This window comes from Gymnogyps californianus, chromosome 1, assembly GCF_018139145.2.
Source record: "Gymnogyps californianus isolate 813 chromosome 1, ASM1813914v2, whole genome shotgun sequence".
Lineage (NCBI taxonomy): Eukaryota > Metazoa > Chordata > Aves > Accipitriformes > Cathartidae > Gymnogyps > Gymnogyps californianus.
The window spans coordinates 129,716,712-129,742,978 of record NC_059471.1 but is presented as its reverse complement, the minus strand read 5'-3'; the positions used below and the strand labels follow the sequence as shown (position 1 = coordinate 129,742,978).

Sequence of the window (26,267 nt, the reverse complement as noted above, 5' to 3'; positions counted from 1 at the left end):
ATGTTTACATTCAGAGAAAGGAGTATCCTTTCCAACTTGGAAACACAGCCCAGTGGATACTTCTAACAGGAAGTTTATTTAGAGGCATCTTCTCAGAGTTGCTTTTATATCAAGAGCCAAAGTTTTAAAGGTTAAGAAAATTTGCCAGAGCTGTGCAATCAGTATCCATGTTGAGACATGCACTGCACTTGCCTCAGAGCTTCACTTCCGGATCTTTGAAGAAACAGGCATGAGCTGCAAAATTTTGGATTGGACAGATTCTGTCCTTAATTCAAAGGCTTTCAGGTGCCACCAGGATTTCCAGTGCACTGTTGTGAACTGGATCCTCCTGGCTCACAGGAGAGTCAGAGGTGGCTAGAGATCTGGAAACAAGTTGTGAAGCCCAACCCAGTCACTTGCTCACTCCCCCTCAGCAGGATGGCATAGAGAATCGGGAGGGCAAAAGCAAGAATAACTCATGGGTCGAGATAAAGACAATTTAGTAACTGAAGGGAGGAAGGCAAAGGGGGAGGGGAACCAAGTGATGCAAAGGCAATCACTCACTCCTTCCCACCAGTGAACTTCTTTGAGCAATGGCTACTTTGTAAAAACTCTCCCCCCCTCATTTTTATTGCTGAGCATGACATATGGTAGGGAATATCTCTTCGGTCAGTTGGGGTCAGCTGTCGTGGTTTGTCCCCTCCCAACCTCTTGTCCATCCCCAGCCTACTCCTAGGATTGGGCAGAGTGAGAAAGAGAGAAGGTCTTGATGCTATGCGAGCACTGTTCAGCGCTAGCTAAGACATTGGTGTGTTATCAACACTGTTTTGGTCACAGATCTAAAACACAGCACCATACAGGCTACTGTGAAGAAAATTAACTCCATCCCAAGCAGACCTAGTACACAAGTGCATCGTAGCAGTGACCATGGCAAGTAGTAGGAAGAATAAGACTGGGTGAGTATTCAGAGGACAAGGGGAGTGGAAGAGGCTTGGGCAGGGAGGAGGGAGCTAGAGAGATCTGCAAAGTTCAGCAAATGGAAGAGAGATGTAAGTGAGAACAGGGCAGAGGAACTGAAAATTCTGGCAGATAATTGTAATTATTTTTGTGAAAAAAAAAATCTTTAGAACTAAACTTAGAAAAGTTGTTGGAGATTTATACCTTCCTCTCAATTCTGGTGTCGAAGTCAGCTGGTGTCTGACCCTGGTGGCACCTTTATTCCTGTGGAGCTGATGTTTTGCTCCTTTGTTTTCCCCGTTCCTCAGCTTCTTTCCCTGGAAGTATCTGTGATTGCCTAGTCCTTGTCATAGCCAAGCTTTTCTGCATCTTGCTTGTACCTAAGCTCTGCTGGGATCCACCGGGTCCTGAGAGTGACATACTGAGGCTTTGATAACCCTACCGTAGGCTTCCATGAGCTGTGCAGCGGAGGGTGCTCTTTCTTCCTCCTCTTCAGTCTGTGCCAGTGTGCACGAGGGAATTATAATGCAGCTGGGCCCAAGAGGGTCTGGTCTGCTCAGGACACTAGTGAGAAGTTTTTAGGCTCTTCTTCAGTTGACTGTGCATTTTGTCTTTTTAACACAGGAAAATGTCTTGAACATGTGGTTTGACTAGTGAGTTATTGGAGAAAAGGGAGGCAGAGCGTCTCCATCTCCGACAGCATTTTGGAAGGCTTTACCTCTGTCCTAGGAAGGTTTAGGGCTGTGAACCCAGAGTGGAGAGAGGCAAGCGCCCTCAGTGAAGTGGGTAGAGACGAGGGGTTGGATTTAACATGCAGCTCAATCCTTATAACTTCCTGCTAGCTATTTTAGGAAGTCTGTTCCAGGGCGTGGGTGCGTCCACTGCGCTCCGAGCTAGGCCTGTGCTGCTGGCCAAAGGGACAGTCTTACTCATTTCTTCCCCGGCTCACTTGTTTCTGCTCCATTCTGTGCACAAGCACCAGTGTTCCCACAGTGAGTCACATCTGGGAATTAAAGCCTTGTGTGGGTTTTCTGGTTTGGGTTTGTTTTTTTTTTTTTTGTGAGTGGGGGTGCGTGTCAAGTTAACTTTCAGCAGACTGTACTCTCTGCATGACTATTTCATTGCAGGAACAGGCAGACAAAAACAAAGGAGAGGGAGGAATGGGTAGGTCATCCCCACACTTTTGGTCAGCAGCATGGTTTTAAAATGACTGGGTAACCTTTGCACAGGGATGCCTGTTGTTAGGCCCATGCTGAGGGGTATAACCGAAGGTACAGATTTTGTGGTGGGAAGGGACCCAGGCTTGTTGGTGGGTGCCACCCTGTCCTGGTTTCGGCTGGGATAGAGTTAATTTTCTTCTTAGTAGCTGGTGCAGTGCTGTGTTTTGGATTTAGTAGGAAAATAATGTTGATAACATACTGATGTTTTTAGTTGTTGCTAAGTAGTGTTTATACTAAGTCAAGGATTTTTCAGCTTCTCATGCCCAGCCAGCAAGAAGGCTGGAGGGGCACAAGAAGCTGGGAGGGAACACAGCCAGGACAGCTGATCCAAACTGGCCAAAGGGATATTCCATACCATATGACATCTTGCCCAGTATATAAACTGGGGGGAGTTGGCTGGAAGGGGCGGATAGCTGCTCAGGAGCTAACTGGACATCGGTTGGTGAGTGGTGAGCAATTGTGCATCACTTGTTCTGTATGTTCTAATTCTTTTAGTATTATCATTGTCATTTTATTATCATTATTTTCTTCTTTTCTGTCCTATTAAACTGTCTTTATCTCAGCCCACGAGGTTTGGTGTTTTTTTATTCTGTCCCCCATCCCACTGAGTGGGGGGAGTGAGTGAGCGGCTACATGGTGCTTAGCTGCCGGCTGGGGTTAAACCACCCTTAAGTCCTGCCTTTGCTGGTGTGTAAAGCTCTGTAGATGCAGGCAGCCCCGTATTGTCCAGGAGTAGCAGCGCATACCTCTGTGAACTTGCTGCGGTATGCAAGTGCAAAACTCTGCTTTTGATGTTACGTGTAAGATTTGCAGTCATTCCTGCACAAATCTGATTTTCTCTTGCAACAGCTTGGGACGCTGCTACAGCTTACTGTCATCTGCATTCTCTCTTTCCTGGCCGTAGCTTTTGCCTGTGCTTTTATACTGTGGGTCTAAGTGCTTTCTTACTGGAGTTTGGGAAGCGGGTCGTGTTCGTGGCCTGTGGGGGAATTAGGAGGACTATGAGTGAATAGTCTGATAGTCCTTCTGGACTGAACATCTATTTCAGGGTTCTCTGCAACTGGTGGTTCTGAGGGTTAGGAGGGAATGTAACTCTCTTCTGCTTACAGTTGCTGGGGGAATTCACAATTTAAAAAAAAAAAGCCTGAAAAAGGGGTAGTTGGGAAGTTACAAAAAATAGAACAAAAATCCACTATTTAAAAAGCCCAACTCCTGAGGCAGACAGTTCCTTGCTATAAGCTAATAAGTAAGGACTTTTCCACCCAGCTTCAGCAGGTGGAATTTTAACATCTTAATGGTAATATGGGAGCCTAACTGCTGCTTGTATAGACCTAATACATATATGCATTTCAAATTGGTACTTGAGACCAAAAAATATTATAATGATAGCATTAAAAATAAAAAGGGAATTGGCTTACAGAAGTTGTCCGGAATAACTAAGCCTTACATCAGCTCCAAGAAAAGTAGTGAAGAAAATCAAATCAGGTAGGCAAATATAGTAGTGAAGCATTTATTGCTGATAAATGGAATATTAAGTTCCACTTACTCAGTCTGAACGGAACATGTGGATACCTTTAGCCTGCTTAAATGCTTAAAGAGTCAGAATTATTCAGGTGAATACTAAAACTTGATAGACTGCAATCCAAGCTCTGCGTTCAGAGACACGATTTGGTTAGCATGGAATTCCAGGTTACATGCATTAGCTGAGTCATTGTCAAACATGAGAAAATCTGAAATATTTTCATGTACTGCAAACCAGGCTAAGATTCATGGCTTGCTGTTTGCTGCAGGTCAAATCTGTGCACCCATGCTGTTGTCACCGTTCAGCTGATGCGTGGTAGGCAGAATGCTTGACCGTGGCTCTGAGTTCTGGGTAGGATGAGAAGGCTGCATAGGCAAAGGTATCTGGCTGCTGGAGAAGTGGGAACAGAAGATTGATATAGATGAGATGAGGTGGTGGGTTTGCAAAGAGGCTTTGCTCGCATAATGTTAGCTTCTCTTCATCAGTAACACTTTCGTTATGTGACTTGTTTGAAAGGATGGAACACAGAGACATGGCATAAGAAGGAATTTGGAGTGGGTTGAAGGAGATACAGGAGCAGGTAGTCTGACAGTTTCTGTAGAGGCTACTGGAGGCCCAGCACAGCACTACTTTCTTGTGTGAACTTTATCTTGGAATAATAGGGTAAAATAAGGAGAGAGGGAGAAAGCTGAGAAATATCATTCTTCTAGCCTTTGAAAAAGAGTGTATGAGAAAGTGTTTGACTGTTAGTTCTTCCTCTTTGCTCACAGCAGAGAAGTGAACTGCTGTGGAGTGGGAAATCTGTCTCCGTGTAAAATGAAGTAGAAAAGAGGGGGAAGGGTTCCTTGGAAATTTAGAAAACATACAGTGACACATGCTGTCTTTAGAAGCTCAAAGAAATGTGATGGAGACCTTATGCAACATTTCTGTATGATGCATAATTTCCTTGAAAAAAGGAAGCTGACAGCATTGAGTGGGAGGTTTCTTCACGTTTTCATTACAGTAGTGAAGCAGGGAAGTAAAAGTGTCTGATCCCTGGTTTTAGGCGGGAGGAGATGACGGTTATCCTGAACCTTTTCCCTGTCTTGCTTCTGGGAGCCCTGAGTGTCCTCGGGCAGGAACTCTTCAGCTCCTTGCTGCCAAGCCTTCGTTTCACCAGCCAGCAAGAAGAGAGTGCACCAAAGAGGGCAGTGCTCCCCCAAGCCAAGCAGAAGCTGTGGAGGGGAAACGTGTTTTCTCTTCAGCTCTGCTTTTCTCTAGTCTCATTTCTGGGCTTGAAGAAGAAACAATCTTACCCTCATAACTCCAGCCTAGCTCTTACGACTAACTGAAAGAGGGCAAAGATGTGGAGAGTTTACATGCATCAACACCCAGGCTTAGGAAGTTATTAGTGGTTGGCTGAGGAGTGGTGGCTGTGCTTGCTCACGTTCTTAGTCCCCAGCCAATGTCTGCTTTCTGCCCAGAAGACAGTCATGTTACCTTGCTCTTGTCAATAGCCACTGTGGCTTGGCTTATGCATGCTGACGTTAAGCCACCACAGCTTGGTTCTGTCTGTGAGCCAATGTTACCGAGAGGTAGAATTTCACAGTGGGTAGACCAGGGAGTTTTTCTCCATGCTAGGAATACTATAGGTCCCTAGGCAGTGAGAGATGACTTCCTGAGGAAAATGCACTCCTAGAAATTGTCTTTATGAAACAAAAGTCTCTAACAAGACTCCAAGCTTCATCAGATCAAAACAGTGTTTGATCTTGCCCAGCATCCTGCTGTGGTCTCCAAACACAAATGGTGGAGCTCCTGGGTTCTTCTCTTTTCTGGAAATCATTAATTGAGATGGGTGGAAAGAGATGCTAATACTGGAGCAGCGGGAGCAAGTGAGATGTTTAAATCTGTCTGAACAGGATAGGAGACAAAGAAAGGCAGGTGGGTTGTGTTGAAAAGATGTGAGAGTGATAGCTGAGCACTCTCTACCCTGTTTACTTTTCCAGTTCCTGTGCCTGGAAAAGGCCACTGCATAAGTGCAGACAACAAGAAGCAGAAACTGTAATGGCATGAGAAGAGTACTTTCATGGGTAAATCGCAAACGAATTGGATAGTCCATGAGAAGGCATGGAGAAGACCTTCTGTGTGTGCAGTTCTGTACCCAAGCACACAGAAATGTGTTTCCCATTGCTTGCCTTCAGTCTCCTGTCTGAGAAAGTCTTTGTTTCTATGGTGTGGCACCAGGCAGAAGAGCAGGACACTTAGTATGCTGACGAGCATTGTTCTTTGCCGATGGGGAACCTAATCTTTGGCTGACCTCCCGACTGCTTTCCTATGGAAAGGAGATAGGATGTGGAGGAAGATGGGCTATTGTTTGTTTTCTGGACTTATATACAGTGAAGGGAAGTGACTTCTTGTTTTGATGTGATAAAGCTGTAATAACCACATTGTTTTATGAACAGTAGTAAGTTTTCATACAATGATGACGTGAGAAGCAAGGGAAGCACAGAATGATATAAGGATTGGCGGGTTCTTGACTCGATGCCATTTAGGAATCAAAAAAAAAAAATCAAAACCAAAACAAACCCAAAGTAGTAGCTGTCACTTGGGAGCAGTTGGCTTGAGGAGTAGACTTCTGAAATATTTCTTTCACCATGCACAGTTACTGTTTAAAGGGAAGTTTTCCATGGTATATATTGAGAATTTTGCCTTAATGCGAGACTCATATCTTAATCATGTCCTTCCTTCAATTTAGTAGTAAAAAGTTAGCAGCTACCATGGACTGGAATCGAGTTCTTAATGCAAGTGTAACTTGAACTCAGTATTGACATGTTTTTGTCTATGTCTACATACATGCCTGCCATGGCAGTAGACTTGTGATTTTTTTTTTTTCTTTTTTTAAAAGCTATTCGGAGCTGTTCGGAAGTAGGAGGTGATTGCTGAAGACTGAAGGAGGGACACAGAGATGCTAATGGTTTACAATATCCCTTCCCCACAACAGAATTTTGTCTCATCTGTTAGATCAGTAGATTTTTTTATTTCCACATATAGCTGTTTTTAATAAAAACTAGGGAAAATCTCTTATCCCCCTTCTTTGTTGTTGTTTGTTTATTTATATTGAATGTTTGGGCCTTTTTTAGCAGAATATGATTGATTCAAAACTGGTAGCAGTTAAGGTTTCTGGACAGCTCCCACTTCTTCCTTGCAGCTCTGCTAGATCTCAGAGGCTGGGATGCTATTTCACATGCGTTGGCTGTGAAATGAACTTGCTTAAGTGACATTTCCAAAGGAAATCTATAGTATCCCCATGATTTCAGAGCAGGCGCTTTGAACAGAGTAGCAGTTTTGTCAGAAGTGTGCTTTTTACTAACTCTGTGAATATTCCTGCTGGAAAAATTGCAGATTATTTGCTCAGCAGGAGCTTCAGTCTGGGCATTCTGCAACAAGATGCTGAGATAGATTTTGCTGGTGATAACAATTCTTCATTTCATCTTTTTTGCCAGACCACAGGCAGGAGGCCTAATTCAAGTGAACAGAGGGAAAGTACTGAGGATAGAGGAATTTAGGATAGGGAAGATGATCAGCACAATGATTCTACCTGGGACCAGAATGTGGAAATTGGATCCCTTTGTGGTGCCTGTCACATGTTTGTGCAGACAGGCTGGGTTTGGGTAATTCTTAACTGACACATGCCTTACTTCGCAACATTGTGATGTGCTTTTAACCTAAATTTGGATGTATCTGATAGTGCATACAGCAATAGTCAAGCAAAAGTTTATAAAACAATCGTTAAAGCAACTTGTTTTTCTTTTTTCCCCTGTAGCACACATCCGCTGTGAGGACTTGTTTGGCATCTTGGGAGAAAATTTTACTTTTCCAGTAAAAACAGACCAAAAAATAGTGGAAATTATTTGGACGAAAAACAAGGATAAAGTGGCTGAATGGGAAGGGCAAACCAAACCGACATATTTTACTTCTCTCCAGAACAGAAGCTTGCTTAACGAGGAGGATGGGTCCTTGACTATATTTAACTTGGAAAACAATGATGCTGGCACATATGTGTTAGACTACTTGGATTCTGTGGAAAAAAGTTATATCTTAACCTTCGTACTTGCTGTGTTAGGTAAGTAGTGGAAGAACTGCATAAAGAATTTGCACCACTTTATTCACTTTAAGAAGGCTAGAAAGGGGATTGTTTATTTGTCAGGGAAGCAAGCAGAAACAGAGGGGGGCTGTTCTTTGGCTCTATTGTTAAGTTGCTTAGGCACTTTAAACAAATTTTCAAAGGTGGCATCTAATTTGTGTGCCCATCATTACTCACCTTGGAATGACTTCTAGAATGTGTGTGGATGGCACACTGTGTACTCTCAGGTAGGTAACCAAACTCTTTAAGCAAGCTGACCAAGTTATCCCAGGCAGTATGTATCTACTAAAGATGCTCATGCAGGCATATTATATGTGCTGGAATATCTGTGGCATCATCCTGTGCAGATCTACGCAGCTTCACTAGTAGTCTTTGGGAAATATATTTGACCAGTGTGTATTTGACAGTCCTATTGACAGTGAACCACAAGGCACTGAAGAACCACAAACAGGGCCACGTTTAGACATACGTTTCTTTCTCACACACATGCGTGTGCACACCTTGCATGTACACTTTATCTATACACTCTCCTGCTGCTTTTGTTGCTCCAGCCCTTGTCCTGTGCTAAAATTCAAGGCAATGTATAACCACAGTAATACAGAATGTTTTCTCTCCTTTTAGCTCCCCCTTCAGAACCTGAAATAAGTTGCAACGTCAGTGGTGATAAACTTGTGTTAAAATGTACAGCAGATTTCCAGAAGCCTCTGACTTACACTTGGAAGTTCAGTAGCATACCAAACACTCGTCAGACCCAGGAAGTTTTCATCCCTAAGAGTGTTGATGCTTCTGAGAAAGCTACATGTTTCATTAAATTCTCTCAAACGGAAAAGAGCTCTGAAATCTCTGTGACTCAATGCTTTCCAGATGAAAAAGGTAATGAATGGGTCAGGTTGTATATGCAAGTCTGAGAGGCTAGGTTGGGAAGTAGCATGGACTTGACTGTAAGGTTTCTACTGACTTGTCAGGAAGCTGAATTTAAAGAGTAAAAAGCATCAGAAGTCATTTGTCTGCTGAAAGTGTGTTTAAGGTTGGTGAAAGGTATGAGGCTGACAGTTTTTGATCCCCCCTGGAAAGACACTTTTTGCAGGGATCTCAACAGAATGAAACCTTCAGCTGTGACTTGAAATGAGTAATAATAGAGGCAGACGCACTTAGAAGGTCTCTTCTGAACCTTCTGTCCTTGTGTAATTAATGCTAATGACTATTATGCTCTTTGTACTGCTTCCCATGAACTGGAATGAAACTATTCAGTTGTTTCAAGTAGTCATCTAGCAGCTATTAGATAAACTAATTTCTCATCTAGCATGTGCATGAGTCAATGAGCATACTTCTTTTCCTCTTTGACAGACAGATATAAAAAGGAGAAAAGAGAGTTTTCCTGCTATTGCTTATTGCTTTGGGACAGCCTCAGCTGAGCTTCAGGTCAACTTGAGGCTTTCTTTTTTATTTTTTTAAACATAGGATGAGAACACATTTGGAACCATCTGGTTTGTAGGATATGTAAGGCAGTTCCTAACTGACAAAATTTCCCACTTCTGTGCAAAAGTAATTTTCATGGTTTACCAGTATAGAATTCTTCCTCCTTCACTGGAATTATGTGTTAGAGACTTGTTAGAGATGAGGCATGTGGTGGGTTGACCTTGGCTGGTTGCCAGGTGCCCGTCAAGCTGCTCTATCGCTCCTCCTCAGTGGGACGGGGGGAGAAAATACGACAAAAGCCTTGTGGGTTGAGATAAGGGCAGGAAGATCACTCAGCAATTACCCTCATGGGCAAAACAGACATGCCTTGAGGAACATTAATTTATTGTCAATCAAAATCAGAGTAGGATAATGAGAAACAAGAACAAATATGAAACACCTTCCCCCCACACCTCCCTTCTTCCCAGGCTCAACTTCACTCCCGATTTCTCTACCTCCTCCCCCCAAGCAACACAGGGCGATAGGGATTGGGGGTTGCAGTCAGTTCATTATGCAGTCTCTCTGCTGCTCCTTCTTCATCACACTCTTGCCCTGCTCCAGTGTGGGCTCCCACCCACAGGAGACAGTCCTTCACAAACTTCTCCAATGTGGTTCCTTTCCATGGGCTGCAGTTCTTCACAAACTGCTCCAGTGTAGGTCCTTTCCATGTGTCCTTTCCACAGGGTGCAGTCCTTCAGGAACAGGCTGCTCCAGTGTGGGTCCCCCACAGGATCCTGGGTCTTGCCAGCAAACCTGCTCCAGCATGAGCTCTTCTCCATGGGGTCACAGGTCCTGCCAGGAGCCTGCTCCAGCACAGGCTTTCCATGGGGTCACAGCCTCCTTCAGGCACATCCCACCTGCTCTGGTGTGGGCTCCTCCACAGGCTGCAGGTGGATATCTGCTCCATGTGGGCCTCCATGGGCTGCAGGGGTACAACCTGCATCACCATGGTCTTTACCATGAGCTGCAGGGGAATCTCTGCTCCAGTGCCTGGAGCACCTCCTCCCCCTTCTTCACTGACGTTGGTGTCTACATAGTTGTTTCCCTCGCATATTCTCACTCCTCTCTCTCAGCTGCTATTGTGCAGCAGTGTTTTACCCCTTCTTAAATATGTTATTGCAGAGGTGCTACCAACATCACTGATGGGCTCAGCTTTGGCCAGCGGCGGGTCCGTCTTGGAGCTGGCCAGAACTGGCTCCATCCAACATGGGGGCAGCTTCTGGCATCTTGTCACCGAAGCCACCCCTGCAGCTTCTGTTCTACCAAAACCTTGCCATGCACACACAAAATAAGATGTGCTGAAATTTCATTTGGCTGAGATCTGGCTCGGCCTTTCATAGGCCAAAAAAATGGAATAGCCATTACCTTTCAAGTGGTGAAGTGCCTTCCCTGAACTAAGGTACTTACCATGTAACTTTCCTGGAGCTGGCTTAGGGTTTTGCTAATAACTGACTCTGGTGCATTAATTTCTTGAGGTTACTTTTTTAAAAACAAATAGCTATAAACCAGTCAAGGTTGTATTTCTACTGAAGTAGTGTATCACACAGTTGCTTTTTAACTAACCAATCTTTTTTTTTTTTTTTTAAAGGAGACAGCTATCACAAAAGAAACAGAGGTGGTCTTATTGCGGCTTTTGTTCTCTTAATTCTAGTTGTAGGAATACTAGCATTCCTACGCAGAAGAGGTACGTATAGCATTCCCTAATTGAGCTTAACATGCTTCAAGATTACACTGATCTAAGGTTCTGTAGAATGTGTGAAAGTTTCTGACCATGGAATGTATTGTGAATACAGTAGTACAAACAAGTACCACTTAGGCAAAGGCTAATAGATTTGAAGGAAATAAATACTGAACTTTCTTGCACTTGGACACTGGGCTCTGTATACTGGGAAACACTGTAGTTTATATTTGCATGTTTCTCCCTCAGACTGAGTGTTTCATTTACTGTGTGTTTCTACTTATCAAGTATCTGTGGCTTCTCCCATTCCTACCTGAGGGTGCTTTCACTGCCTTCGAGAGCATCATGAAGCTGCCCTCAAGATCAGATTTATCGTTGGGACAGGCTCGTTCCAGAGCCTGTCCCAAACCTTATGCTGAGTCTAATCTGACAACTCAGTGTGCTCAACTAATACATAGGGACTTCTGTGCCTCTTGTCAGCCTGTATTGCCATCATCTTGGAATTGCAGATTTGTTTCTTGATCCATCCCTACACTGAATTTGAGTATCTTTTTTGTAAATCTGACAGCTTATTCAGAAATGGTAATTGTAGGCTATCACTGTGTATCTCTTGCTGCCACCTCTTTAGGTTAATATGTCAGATCGTATTCTCGCTTGAAAAAGAGGTGCACACCATCTCTTCTCTTTGTGTTTGAGAGAGTCCCAACCAGGAATAATTGCCTCATCCTAACGGTGCTCTACATGGAAAATTCCTGTTGGCTTCCAGGTGCGGTCACCACTTGGGGGTAGCTGCAGGGTGAAGAGCATGGGATGCGTCTCCTATCTGGGAAGGACTGGTTGATGATATTCTGGAGGGAGGTTCTGATCAGAGCATACCTAGATGTATATTTCATGTGGATGTTATGCTTTGCTGATCGTTCTCCATTTAGTTTCTGTTGGCATGGAATCATAAAATAAACTAGGTGGGAAGGAATCTCTGGAGGTTTCATCCAACTTGCTGCTGAAAGCAGAACCAACTTCAAAGCTAGATCAGGTTGGTCAGGGCCTTGTCCAGTCAAACTTTGAATAATTCCAAGGATGGAAGTTCCCCAGCCTCTTTCAGCATGTGTTCAAGTGCTGAATCACCCTTGGGGGGAAGGATATTTTCCTTATTTCTGTTAGGGATTTCCCTTTTGTAACTTGCAGCCATTGCCTCCTGTCTCTTTGTTCTGTACTTCTGAGAGGAGTTTCCTTTGTTCTCTATGTAAGTTAGTTGTAGACTGCAATTAGCCATCCCCTTAGCCTTCTTTTTCTTTAGGCTGAACAAACCCAATTCTCTCAGCACCTCCTTGCACAGCTCCTGCCCCCTAAACATCTTGGTGGACACTTGCTGGACTAGCTTCAGAATGTCAGTGTTTTTTCATGAATTGGGAGCCTAAAACTAGACACAGTACTCCACGTGTGGTGTCACAAATACTGAATAGAGGGGAAGAATTATTTCTGTCAATGGGCTGACTACACTTCTGCTAACACAGCCCAGTATCTGGTAGGCTTCTATTGCAAGGGCACGTTTCTGTTTAATGTTCAACTTGTCGTCCACCAGGGCTTCCAGGTTCTCTTCTGCAGAGCTGTTTTCTAGCCAGGCAGAGCTCAGCCTGTACTGTTCCATGGGGTGATTTCAAGAGGTGCAGGACTTTGCATTTGCCTTTGAACATCACATCTTTTCTGCCAGCACATTCCTCCAGATTGTTGAAGTCCCTCTGAGTGGTAGCCCTGCCTTCCAGCGTATCCCCTACTCTCCCCAGTTTGATGTAATCTGCAAACTTTCTGAAGGTGCCTTCTGTGCCCTTGTCCATGCTGATGATGTTGAACAACACTGTGCTTGGTATCAACACACAAAGAATGTCACTCAATAACGGGCCATCGGTTAGACTCAAAACAATTCAGCTACTTCCCTTGAAACAGCGAAGGTTTGACCATGCTAGAAAATAAACTTGTTATACCTTGGTAGGATAAGCACTGCATGGGTATAATCAAACAGAAGATGTGATTTGCTGATTTAAGTACAAGACTCAGAAGCATAAATTGCTAAGCTCTGCAATTTGTGGTCTAGGCTTATAAATTTTTTTCTCTGTGGCAGTATAGTCTTTCATTGGAGAGGTAAAGGAGTAAGTCTTCTTTCAGGCCTTAGTTGTTTTATGGAGTGTAGTTGTTTTTTCCAGGTCATTAATACATACTTTCTAAAATAAATAAATTTCATTATAGGAGAACATCAGCTACTTTGCCCTGTGGACAGCCAAGAACAGCCTAACTCAGGTAAGAAACCTGTATTAGGGTATAAATGTTTCTAAACATATGCTGTTTGTTGGAGCAAGGAGTCTGGTCTGCTCTTTCCTTTTTTTTGCAGGGTCTAAGCTTTTGAGTTGATTTTCAGTGTGTGCACATGCAGCCTCAAAGTCTCAATTGAGGCCCAATATTGGGTAATCATAGGGACCTGCACTTAGTGGATATATTAGTGGGGCTGGCAGAATTCCTGACAGTGAATGGCCTGAGATTTGCCTGGTCAGCAGCTCTCTTTGGAGGTGAATTCTGCTTCTGACAATGGAAAATGAGGGCTGGCCTCAGGATGAGGGCTGGAAAAGCGCATACTATAGGGCAACCTGTCTGTTGGAGAACTTACTCTTTACCTGTCTGGTTAGGGCTGGTTTCCGTGCTGAAATGAGGTTAATATTTCTCCTATCTCTTTTAATCTTACCTGCCTGTCCCATTTATATGAACTTCTTTCAGAAAATTGGTTGATTATTTTTCTAAACCTAGTATTCATATGAAGTGCTTAGGGCTGGGCATGAATGTAATACATTGCTCATTCCCAGTGTCCCCCGTGGAAATTTCTTGCTGGCCTATCTTGGAAATGGGCCAGCTGGCCTTTTTCTCTGTGCGTTGAATTTGACTTGGAAAGCTGGTGGTTCCAGTGGGTGGGGGTTGATGCTGTGCATGTAGCACTAGGTTTAGTGATGACTCTTGAAGGTATTATCACATCACTGTGGCAGAAGTTTGCTGTTAGTTTACCTTGGTCATATCTTGAAAATCCATCCAAGGACTGGTGAAGACAGGCACATTGCTAGTCTGGTGTGCAGAACTCTGGTCTTTGCTTTTGGTGCATGACTCTGGTGCATGCTTAGATCCTGTGGGTCAAGTTGCAATTGTCTCCTTTCTTTCTCTAACACCTTTCAGTTGTTTCAGGAAAAAATCTGTTAGCAGCACCTTTTGATTCACTCTTACTCCATTTTGCAGGCCTGTCTTCTCCTTGTAACAGTCAAGATGAGGGAAGGAGACAGTCAGTGGAGGAACTTCTCACCTCTTTCCATTAGTTACCAGTCTGCTTCCCACCCATGATTTCTTTACATGATGCCCTTCTGCAGGCAGTACAGATTCTCAGGTTGTCTGCGTTCCTGTCTTCCTGTCCAGATCTCCACTTGTGCTTCTGCTGTCCATTCTAATCCAGCATTGTTTGTTTGGTGGTGGTGTTTTTTTGTGTGGGGTTGTTTTTTTATTTCTTTAATTTGAAGCAAGATTGCTCAGTTCTCTGGCTTCTGGGTCTGTGTGTTGGGGTGTGGGAATCACTGTATACAGTGAGCAGCTAAGGAAGGTGACAACTCCTTTAGTCTGTGCTCATTTCACAAGGGTGAATGAGGCTAATGTGTTCCAGCTTTAACATGTGTGTGTCTTGTTGCCTGGACCACTGTGGTCTGTTCATACAAACCAAACTAAATCAGTCCCTAGGCAGTCAAGCAGATTAGGGAGAGCAGGGGAAGACTTTAAAAAAATACTTTGTTGTGGTGGTCACCAGACCACATAGTGTTTCAGCGGGGAATGGCCAAAGCTCCCGCCATCAGGTTCAAGCTCAGTGCCCTGTTGGAGTGTTCTGGTGTTGAACTAGCAGTGGCTTCATGTGGGATACTCAGTCTGGTATCTTACATGAGTTGCTGGAGTTAGTGTAAGGCTGGAGGAGGATGTTTCTTGAATTGCAAACTACTGTCACCTCTGCAGAGGTTTTCTGTATGTTAATTGAATTTATGTTGTTCTTTAAGTTCTGAAGCTTCTTAATGTTTTTATGGGTTTGGAGGTTATAAAATGTGATGAGGTCCTTGGTGATGGGCCTGGAAATGATACCACAGGTAGGGAGGCAGTGCTATGAAAGCAGGGTTTGGAGTTTTTTTGTTGTTGGGTTTGTTTGGGTTTTTTATCTCTTTCTACCCCCCAGCATATCAAAGTCTTATGAGCTTTTTAGCAGGATTTTGGATAAAGAACTTCATTTTTCTTCTGATATTTTCATACATTTGTTAAAGCTGTGGTTCTAGCCCATGGTTCAGAGATCACTAAAGTCTAGAGACTACGGATGGATTTGAAGGTGAAAAAAGGAGAAGGAAGGGAAGAAAAAAAAAAAGAACAAAACCCCCTCCTTTTGGTACTGCACTTAAATTTACTTTAGAATGGCCCATGTTTCTCTTAGAGATTCTTTAAGGTCTGCAAAGAGAAAGGATTTAAAGTCACAGTGTTAGTGCAACACATAGATGAAGTAAAAAAAGAGATGTGGATTCTCTTCTCAGCCGTCTCTGGCTTTTTATGGCAAATCTGCACGGCTTTATCACCTTAAGTAAACCCACTTTAGAAAGATTTTGTAAAGCTGTAGGCATAAGCATAGATAATGTTAGTTACGGTGTGGGACCTTAAGTGGTTGCTGGAGGGAAGTTGAAGTTCAAATTAATTGTGAGTCCTTCAATGAAGTGGCATAACATACTAGTTCTCAGGAGTATCTGGTCAAAGTGTTATAATGAAACTGTCACTTTAAGGCTGAGTTGCATATTTTGCAGACTATTGTACTACCTCCATACACATTTCTAAAAAGGATTTCTGTTTGCTCACAGCTGCATCTTCACAAGCTGTTGATTACGAGAATAAAAAGCCTGAAGCAGGTAACAAGTGAGATGGTGCCCTAAACCAGGGGAACATGAAGGGGGGAATTTAATTTTGCACACGGCCTTTCGCAGTCCAAAACGTATTAGCATGTTCTCAGTGCAGAGATTACCATTCCCCTGTTGGCCTAGAAAGACCTGTTGCCTTAGGAATACTAAATGTTGATGGGTAGATCACTAGATGAGAAGTCAAAAAGACCTGGATCCTTGTGTTTGTTTGAACAGCACTGAGCAAATACTTTCTTGGAGCTTCAGCCTCCCCCTTGATATGATGAGAATGATGCTGCATGCTGTGTTTGCAAATCACTTCACCATCTGTGCAAAGAACTATGCATGTATGAGGGAACTGCTTTTTATAGTAAATAAGCAAATTACCCTTTTGTCTACTGTTGCCTTTTATTTGCATGCAAAAGAGTGCAAGGATATTTTTATAGTATGTCATCATGGGTAGGTGATCTTTGCTTTCTGCTGGAAAGAAACCCTCAAGCAGGACCTAAGATAATAAAATGCTGCGGCTTCAAAGTCTTGTTTGTATTGATGGCAAATAAATCTGAGCCTCAACACACCAATTTAGAAATAGGATGCTTACAAGCTTGCAAAATGCTAATTTGGGAGATACAGCAGGCTTCTTTCCTTAGAGAAGCACCATTTCTGGATGTGGTATCTTCCACTTGCTTTGTGCTCTAGAAAAGTCTTTTGACTGCATTCATCAGGCAGCTAAGCAAAGCCCCGGTTTTGTTTTCTTAGTACAGCCAGTGTAAATTTCAAGGAAATTCTGGGACTCATATTTTTTCTAGAAGTTCTTTTTACTCCAGAGGGATAGTGAAATATGAACATTATAGTTCAAGTCAGAAATTTTTTTCCCCCAGGCTGTTGCACTGATGATTCATTCACTCACTAACTCTTCCAACATTTTCCACAAGTAGCTGATAATAAGGGGTTGGAGAAGGCAGAAGTTTTTCCTGATTAAGGGAAAAATTGTTAATGATGACAATAAGGAAAAGGAAACCCAGAAGCCCCTGGGTTTTGCTGCTTATTCTTCCTGCATGAATTGTAATGGGTGTAGAATAGCTTTCCTCATCTGAAGAAACAGGGGTTGTGTAGCTGATGGTGAAGGTGTAGTGCACTGTGGGATTGTCTTATCACTTGTGTAACTATTTCCACATACATAGACATGGATATAGGAGAAGGAGGCTTATCTTATGCCTGTCTTATGGAAGAAAGGAGGGAAACATACAGTTCAGGCAAAAGAGAATCAGGTCCATAAATAAAGATTGTCTGGACACTAGAGGAACAAAATAAAATACTTTATTTTGTTGCAGTATAGAGTGGGAATGTCAGGAAGGGGAGTCAGTGCACCTTTGCGCAGTACACCCTGCAGCACCTAGGTAGCATGCAATCACTGCTGTATGGATGGGAAAGAGAAGGCAAGGCTATAATATTCTCTGAAATGCCTGTACAAAGCAATTTTAAATAGGGCTTCTGCTGGTAGCACAGCAGTGCGTAACAATTGCAGAGGAGAAGGTGTGCTGCTGAGCTCTGGGCAGCACAGAGCAATGATCTCTGGTGTGGGGAAGAAGCAATGGAGTGTGCTCCTGAGGGACTGTAGCTCTTCTCTGATCTCTTTTCAGACAAAGAATTGAACAAGGAGGACAGTGCCCTGAAAGACGAGCAGACAGTTAACAATGACGTAAATCAGGAAGGTAAGTGCCTCTTCTATGGAGCAGTCAGTGCTAATGACCCAGTGGGCAAACTGGCCAGGATCCCTTGGAGTTGAAGGCTCAGAGCGACTTCTGTGTAATGCTTCTCAATGGAGGTATTGGGGGGGATTGTGCCATGAATGCTGAATACCTGTCCTCTGTGAAGGAGTTTCAGGAGCAGAGTTAACCAGCTTTTAGGCTGTAAGTTAAGGGCAGAGCGAGTCTTGCGTTGTTTACCACCCTTGGAAATAACCCCAGCAGAAGATATGGACTTGAAGGATGTGTGTTTTGGAAATCACTGGGGTTTAAAAAAAAAAAAAAAATAAAAATAAATAATCCCAGTCAGAGTGAGATGAGAATACTGGTCAAGTAGCAGTCCCTGCTGAAGTGCTGGCTTCTGGTGTTCTGGTTAACGCTGCCTGCTGGGAGATCTATGCAAGGGAGCCTCCAGTCCCCCAGCGTGTGCACATGAAACACTTAAGTGAGGAGCAAGAATTGATGTGACGAAGAGGAAGCTTTGCCAAGAGAAAGCTTGGTTTGGAGAGATTGCTGCTCTGTGGAATGGAGTCAGGCTGTCCTTCGTTGCCTCTGGTGGAAGACAGTACTCTGTGTGTGTGTCTGTCTGTCTTTAACCTCCCTGACATCTGCTGGAAAGGCAACGCAGCAATTCAAGCAGTCAGGAAGATTTCTGGGCAGCGTCAGGGACAACTTCTTCACACAGGCTACCGGATGTGCCAGCAAGGGCTTACGTGCAGCTCTATCTGCTGCTCGCTAACATAGGAGGACTGGATGCGGATGTGGGCACGAATGGCTGCCTTGGCTGTAGTGACCAAGAAACAGCTCCAGATCCTGAGAGGAGTGAGGGAGGTAAGCACCAGAGTACAGGCCCTGCGCTTTTGGAGAGCAAATTTCCACTTATTCAGGAAGATGGTAGGCAGGATAACACGGGAGACAGTTCCGAAGAGTAAAGGAGCTCAAGGGAGCCATCAGGCCTTTAAGGAGGACTTTCTCCAAGCATGAGCACAGGCCATCCTGATGGTCAGGAAAACAGGCAGGCAAATCAGAAGATCAGCTTGGAGGTTGTCGGGGAGCTCCTGACAGGGCTCCAGTGCAAAAATTGCTTATACTAGATGTGGAGGCAGGGGCAGGCTACAATAGAGGAATTTAGGAACACTGCCTGGACAGGTAAGCATGGTGTCAGGAAAGCCAAGGCTCAGGGAGGCTTGAAACCACTATGGGATGACCAGGACAATGAGCAGCTTCTGCTCCTAGGTTATCTGTAAAAGAATAAATGAGGAAAATGTGGGCCTGTTGCTGAACAGGGGATTGATTTAGTGATATCTGATATCAAAGAAGTATAGGCTAGATGAGCAGACAGTGATGTGGACGGAAAACTGGCTGAATGGCTGAGATCAGAGGGTTGTGATCACTGGTATGAATTCTAGTTGGAGGCCAGTATCTAGTAGTGTACCCCAGGGGTCAATACTGGGTCCAGTCCTCTTTGACGTCTTCATTAACGATCTGAATGATGGGGCAGAGTATGCCTTCAGCAAGTTTGCTGATACAAAACTGGGAGGAGTGGCTGACACACTGAAGGAATGTGTTGCCATCCAGAGGGAACTTGACAGGCTGGAGAAATGTGCTGGCAGGAACCTCGTGCAGTTCAACAAATTTTTCTGGAGAAACCTTGGCCCAAACCAGTCCATGGGATCTGATACAAGGGTTGCTACAAGAGCTGGCAGATGTCATTGTGAGGATGTTCTTTATCACCTTCAAAAGTCATGTTGGGGAAGATCTGTGACAACTGGAAGAAGGGAAACATTGCAGCTATCTTCCAAAAAGGCTAATAGATCCATCTGTGGAACTACAGATCAGTCAGGCTCACTTTCATCCCTGGGAGAATCATGGGGCAAGTCTTCTTGGAATGTGTTTCTGGTCACAGAAGAAAGATGGTGACTGGGAGTAAGTGTAAATTGCAGTTGACCAAGTTGAGAACCTTTCTTGGATGAAATAACTAGGTCTGCAGATGAGGGGACAACAATGGGTGTCATATACCTTGACTTTGGCAAGGCTTTTTATGCAGTGTCCCTCAGCATTGTTGGAGTCCTAAGTTGGGATGTCCTAGTCTGGATGAATGTCTGTCTACATGGGTAGAAAACCTGCTAGCTTGTCAAGCCTGCAGGTAGTGGTTAATGGGTTGTACTCCACATGGATGCCAGTGGCAAGTGGAGTACTGCAGAGGTCTACTCTTTTTTGGTGACCTTGACAAGGGAGAGAAAACAGTGTCATTGAGTTTATAGATGACAGCAAAATGTGGAGTGCAGTCAATCAGTATGAGGGCAGGATTGTTGTTCAGAGGGAGCTGGAGGGATAGAGGCCTGCGTGAACCTCATGAGATTCTGCAGGGGCCATGCAGGGTCCTGCACCTGGATGGACCAACACCCTGCACTGGTGCAGGCTGGGGACTGACTGGCAGGGGAGCAGCTCTGCTGAAAGGTACCTGGGAGTCTTTATGGACAGGACACTATCAGTCAGCAATGCTCCCTGGCAGCAAAGAAGGCTGATAGCATCCTAGGCTGTTTTAAGGAGTGTTTAAGCCAGTGGATTAAAGGAAGTGGTTATTTTCCATTACTTGGCATTTGTTAGGTGACGTGTAGAGTATTACATCTAGTTTGTGGCCCACCCACTGCTGGAAAAGTGCTGATAAATTTGAGCAAGTTCAGCAGAGTGCCACCAACGTGGTCAGGGTCTTGGAGCACAATTCCTCTGAGGAGAGGCTGAAGAAACTGGGCTTGTTTAACCCCAGAGAAGAGTAGGCTTTCAGGGTACCTAACAGCAGCTGCCAATACCTATGGGGATATCAGTAGGAAGGCTGAGCCAGGATGTTTACTGAGGTGTATTAGCGGGATATCAAGGTGATGGTCCTGAGTTGAAGCAGGGGAGATTCTGTGTGGATAAGAGGAAAAAGATTTCTGCCTCTAAGTGTAACTAATCACTAGGACAGGCTGCATGGAGTCATCGTAGAGTTTCTACCCTTTTGTTGTGGTTTCGGCTAGGATAAGTTAATTTTCTTCCTAGTAGCTGGTGTAGTGCAGTGTTTTGGATTTAGTAGGAAAATAGTGTTGATAACACACTGTTGGGTTTTTTTTTAGTTGTTGCTAAGTGGTGTTTAAGTCAAGGATTTTTCAGCTTCTCATGCTCAGCCAGCAAGAAGGCTGGAGGGGCACAAGAAGCTGGGAGGAGACACAGCCAGGACAGCTGACCCAAACTGGCCAAAGGAATATTCCATACCATATGACATCATGCCCAGTATATAAACTGGGGGGAGTTGGCTGGGAGGGGCGGATCGCTGCTCACGCATCGGTCAGCAGGTGGTGAGCAACTGCATTGTGTATCACTTGTTTTGTATATTCTAATTCTTTTAGTATTATTATTGTCACTATTTTTCCTTCTTTTTCTGTCCTATTAAACTGTCTTTATCTCAACACATGAGGTTTGGGGTTTTTTCTGATTCTCTCCCCCATCCCACTGAGGGGGGGAGTGAGTGAGTGAGTGGCTGCATGGTGCTTAGTTGCTGGCTGGGGTTAAACCACGACACCTTGGAGGTTTTTAAGACCTGACTGGAGAAAGTCCAGAGCAACCTGTCTAGAACTGAATGTTGACCTTTCATTGAGGAGGCTGTTGTGTTAGACCTCCTGGTTTCCCTCCCGGAGTGAACCTGAGTGATTCTGTGTGTCTTGTGAATTGTTGCTGGTGACTCATCTCTAGCAATGACTGATACCACTGTGAAGTTAAGCAGTGAGATACACTCCGGAGGACTGTAGCTTTCCTGTGATCTCTTGTTTCAGAACACTCTGCCATGCAGCACAGCAGCCTGACATCAAAGTGTGCAGTTGACCATGGTGTAACCGAGGGAGGTGAGTGCCTGTTCTCTGGTGGGGAGCTGTCCTGGGGGAAAGGTGTTGGCTTTCTGGTGTTAGCTGATGATGTTGGCAACATGTTGAGTTGTAGCTAGTAACTCACTCTTATGCGATAGCCAGTACCTTGAAGCTGAGCAAGGCAGGGGACTGTAGTTGTCTTCTGATCTCTCTTCAGACACCTTTAAGGAGAACAGCAGCTTGCTGGCCAAGCATGCAGATGACCATGGCATAAATGAAAGAGGTAAGTGCCTGTGCTATGGAGCGGTCTTTGTTCGTTGTGACTTTTGCCTAACGCTTCTTGATGTGAAGTTACGGGTGACACCATGGGTGCCGAGTGCCTTCTGTGCTTGGCCTTTGTAGGGTCTGGAAGGGATCATGAGGACAGTGCAGAGTCAGGTATGGAGGAGAGACGGGGAGGTGGTGTATGATAGCCCCATGGTGGCGAGGGATGTTGGTCAGGGCTATTATTGATGCCAAACAAATGGCCCAGCTCTCAGTCAGATTACTCTTGATCCATCTGGGCCAGAGAAGGGGAGTGTTGTGAGCTCCAGGACTGTGAGTATTGCCTGTTTGTCCTTGCAGAAGTGACCCAGGATGCAGAAGGTGGAAATGGGGAGCACCTGAGCAACTCTCTGAGCTGCAGTAAAGAAGGTATGTGAGGGTGAAGCTCCCTGTGTCTTGGGAGAGTGTGCAGATTGGCACAGAGGGTGGGATTGGCAGTGCTGGGCCAGGCTGTGTATGACCCTGACCCCTTTTTGCTCAAGTAGAAAACAGAGTGAGAATTATTAGGAGGGAAGGGGCATGTGTGTGGTGGGCATGTGTGTGTGATGTGTGCTAGGGAATCAGATGTTTGTGGTGGAAGTGTTCAGTAAGACCGGCTGATTTAGCCAGTTTAAAACTGCAGGATTAGATGTTACTAACATTCATTAATAACACACCTCTTGCTCATGCTCCCACTTTTACTTTATTCCATGCCTTAACAAGTGATAAAGGCTTACAGTGGCTGAGGTGTCAGTAAGGCAGTATGTTTTTGTGCCAGTAGATTTCTGAACTGCAATTCTACCTTGTTGATTATGAATGCTGTTGAACATCATATCAAAGTAGAGAGATATTGTGTAACACTGAAGGTTTTTTAATTGCTTAGGTGTGCAGCTGTGTTCTCTTTGGTCACAAAGAATGCAGAGTTTACTTAATTTGTGTTTTTTCTTGTTGTTTGTTGTTTTTTAAACCTACATGAACATTGTGGGAAAGCTCTTCTGAATAAACAGATCAGTGGGCCTGAGGGCTGACACATGGAATGAGAAAACTGATTATTACCTTGTATGGGAGAACAGTTGATCAACACTACATCTTATGGATATTAGTGAAATTCAGGCTGCAAAGACATGCTGTTTTGCAAAAACTGTTTCATATTCCATGAATTAGTTAGAACCTTTACTCAGTCATCAGTTCTGTATGCTGCATTTACTATGGCGGCATAATAGGCCTCCATTTACATATCTCCAAAGCTGTTTTGCCCTCTCAGTCTGTTTTCTATGGTATGTGTGCAGACCAGAGCATCTGTGAGGTCACACAGCTGCTTCTTGGAGTACATCAACATGGAGAATATCAAAACTCAGATTAGTCCTGTCCCAAATCTGATAACAGCAGAATATAAGGGCTATCCTTAAACTGCACAGGCAAGGGCTTACATTGGTCTATCATCCATCCAGACCAAAATACTGTTGCTCTAGAAATTTTCTAGAGTAGAGAAAGCCTATGGAATGGTAACTGGTTTCACTCTTGTTACTAATTAGTTTCACACTGATTCCCAAGAAGTGTTAAAGATCATAGGTTTGGAGCTGAGATCATTGACCTTCAGTTTATAGTGAAAAGTCTTACTGAGACATCTAAATCTGGCAAAGAACACAAAGTCAAACCCTCACCAACAGAGCAATTACTACACTCTTTGGCTTCCAGAGCACCTGGTAGTATTGCAGAAAATCCTGCTGAACTCTTATCTGTAGAAAATCCAAAGTTCCTATCCATGAAACAGGAAGGTTCTAGGCAGAATAGTTGAAGCCATAGTGTAGTGCTGTATCTCAAAGTCTTTGGTCTTCATGACAGCCAGGTGGTAGAGGCAGAAGTCACTTCCCCAACCTAGCAGATTCAATGGCAGCATGGAGAAGTGAAATCAGCTGCCATCAATAGTCATGAATTTATTGATTCCCAAGCATGACCTCCTTAGAAAGAATTTCCCTGGAGTTGTGTAAGATTTTTCAGAAGTAAAACTGTAGGTAAATATGTAATAAAACTTTCTCACTGCTGGTGTGTCCGCAAAGCTTACACAGATTAAGATGATACTGAGAACCATTGCTGAACTTTGAATCCATCTAATGAGGGCAATCAGCTTATCTGGGTTTGAGAGACTTGCTGTAATTTACCATAGTTCAAGCATGCTTTACTCTGACTCTAGGGAGCTCTGTCTTTCCTGTGGATGGGTGAAAATTGTTCCATGTAGACTATAATTTGTAGGATGGCCTGAGCCAATCTGGCCGCTTACTGTCACTAAAAGTGGAGGTCTTGCTCTTTGGACGAGCTCTTATATTCATCACACCCCTCTGAGCCAGTTTAACTACCTCATGTAGCAGGAAACTGACCCAGCAGAAAAATTTGGGTGGTCTTCTGTTGGACTAATAGGTTAAATCTGATCGTAAAGGGCTTCGATAAGCACTGGGCTGACATACTGGAGGCGATGGGATGCTGGTCAGCAGTGGATTCAAAAGAAGGAAGGGCAGGAGACAGGGAGAGGGGTTGGGGGGGCAACTGCAGTAATAGCAGGACAGGCTGAGATGTGCATGTGAAATGTGTTGCATGAAGCTGTTACTTTCTCACATTGTAAACCTTTGCTGTGCTTTGAGCATGCTGTAGAACAGCTGTAGTTTAACTGAGAGTGAGCCTGGTGGTAGAAGGCATGAGCTGGTTTCCCAGAGTTGAAGCCTTTGACAGTGCTGGCTGTTCTACAAAGAATGTAGCTAGTTTAAAAGTACTTGATAGATAAAACATCTGTGAAGAAAGAAAATTTTGGAGGGATGTGAAATTAGGTCAGCTATAGCAAACAAACTGGGTGAGGGAAGAAAGGAATGGATGGAAGAAATTGTTTTGCTATTTGTGAAATGAAAGGGGTGACCTCCTCACAGTCTACAACTTCCTCAAGGGGGGCAGTGGAGGGGGAGGGGGCACTGATCTCCTCTCTCTGGTGACCAGCGATAGGACACGAGGAAATGGAATGAAGCTGCGTCGGGGGAAGTTCGGACTGGACATTAGGAAAAGGCTCTTCACTGAGAGGGTGGTCAGTCACTGGAGCAGGCTCCCCAGGGAAGTGGTTATGGCATCAAGCCTGTCAGAGTTCAAGATGCATCTGGACGACGCTCTTAGTCATATGGTCTAGTTTTAGGTAGTCCTGAGAGGAGCAGGGAGGTGGACTCTATGATCCTTATGGGTCCCTTCCAACTTGAGATATTCTATGAAAGGTTTTGTTTCCAAATTTATTAACTGAGTCACCATAAACTTCTTGTTTTGAAATTTTATCTGACTTAAATGTTTAAAAATAAAATTTAAAAGAGCTTTTAGCAAATGTGTACTATAAGCCAGTGTGTAGCAAAGCATTTTTGTTTGGTAAGAAATGATATTTGCAGATTGACTGAAAACAATTTTCCTTTCCTCAAAAGAAAAGGAAAAATGTTGTTTTGTCTGTCATATAGCCCTTAGTTAAGTGGTGTATCTATGGGCATTTCATACTGGTTTCTGCTTTTGTGTTGTAGATCAGTGGTCTCCAAACTTCTTTGATTGTTCACCCCATCAGTAAGATATTTTGAACATACACACCCAATTTATGTGCATTTATTTATAAATTATATACATGTGCTACTGTACTCAAGTATTATGTACATTATAAAATGTGCACAACAATAGAAATTAAAAAAGGGTGAGATAAGGATGAAGTAAACAGTATTTTAATTTTTAGATTTTATTAATGGTGCAAAAATATTTTCTTCCTGCACCACAAGGGATTGCCTTACACACACCCCACTTTGGAGACCACTGGTGCAGATAATCCATTTAAAGATTCTCAAAATGCACAGGAATGTGGAAGCTAGTGGCACCTTACTGCTGCAGTTTTCTGTTCTGCCAGGTTTTGATTCTTCTGTTGAATTACCAGCCAAGCAATCACATTCAGATATTTGCTGAAGACAATGTTGAAAAGGGGGGGGAAGAGATCTCCGAACATGAGAAAACATGGATGAGTGGAAGGGTGGGAGGGAGTTCGGACTGAGTATAAGAAACCTGACTCTGATGCAGATGAAACTGCCAATGAAACTGTCATGAAACAAGGAAACAGGCTTGAAACAGGGCCGTATAGCTGGAGAGGAAGCTGTGGTATCTTGTAATAACTGAGTCAGATCCTGTTAGTTGCCAAGGAGTAATACTGAAGACCAAATGAAGTAAGCCAGTGTATTATTCGTGGCTTACATGACATGCTGCTTTGCAAGGGCTACTTACTTGGCTAAACTGTGCTCCTACATCATGCTTAAAGGTTTAGGAACTGAAATAGTTATGTGGTTACATCACGTCAAGCCATCAGATGTAGTTGTGCTTTCTTTCGTGCTGTTTGCAAGTTGCGTGGGGACAGAACTTTCTGCATGTTCTGTGGGGAGTGTGAAACCTGGTGCTTATTACCACAGCTATAAAATGAGTGGAGAACACTAATTTCAT

General features: G+C 43.9%; 1 protein-coding gene across 1 annotated transcript in view; it reads left to right on the top strand.

Moving 5' to 3' along the window:
* Window positions 1-26,267, top strand: part of CD58 (CD58 molecule) — a 39,170-nt gene that overhangs the window by 6,000 nt on the left and 6,903 nt on the right. The window contains exons 2-9 of the mRNA XM_050893944.1: window positions 7,481-7,780; window positions 8,423-8,674; window positions 10,848-10,943; window positions 13,182-13,232; window positions 17,524-17,595; window positions 21,441-21,509; window positions 21,688-21,753; window positions 22,095-22,163. Of these exons, the coding sequence (XP_050749901.1) occupies window positions 7,481-7,780; window positions 8,423-8,674; window positions 10,848-10,943; window positions 13,182-13,232; window positions 17,524-17,595; window positions 21,441-21,509; window positions 21,688-21,753; window positions 22,095-22,163 (975 nt within the window). The remainder of the gene's footprint in view (window positions 1-7,480; window positions 7,781-8,422; window positions 8,675-10,847; window positions 10,944-13,181; window positions 13,233-17,523; window positions 17,596-21,440; window positions 21,510-21,687; window positions 21,754-22,094; window positions 22,164-26,267) is intronic.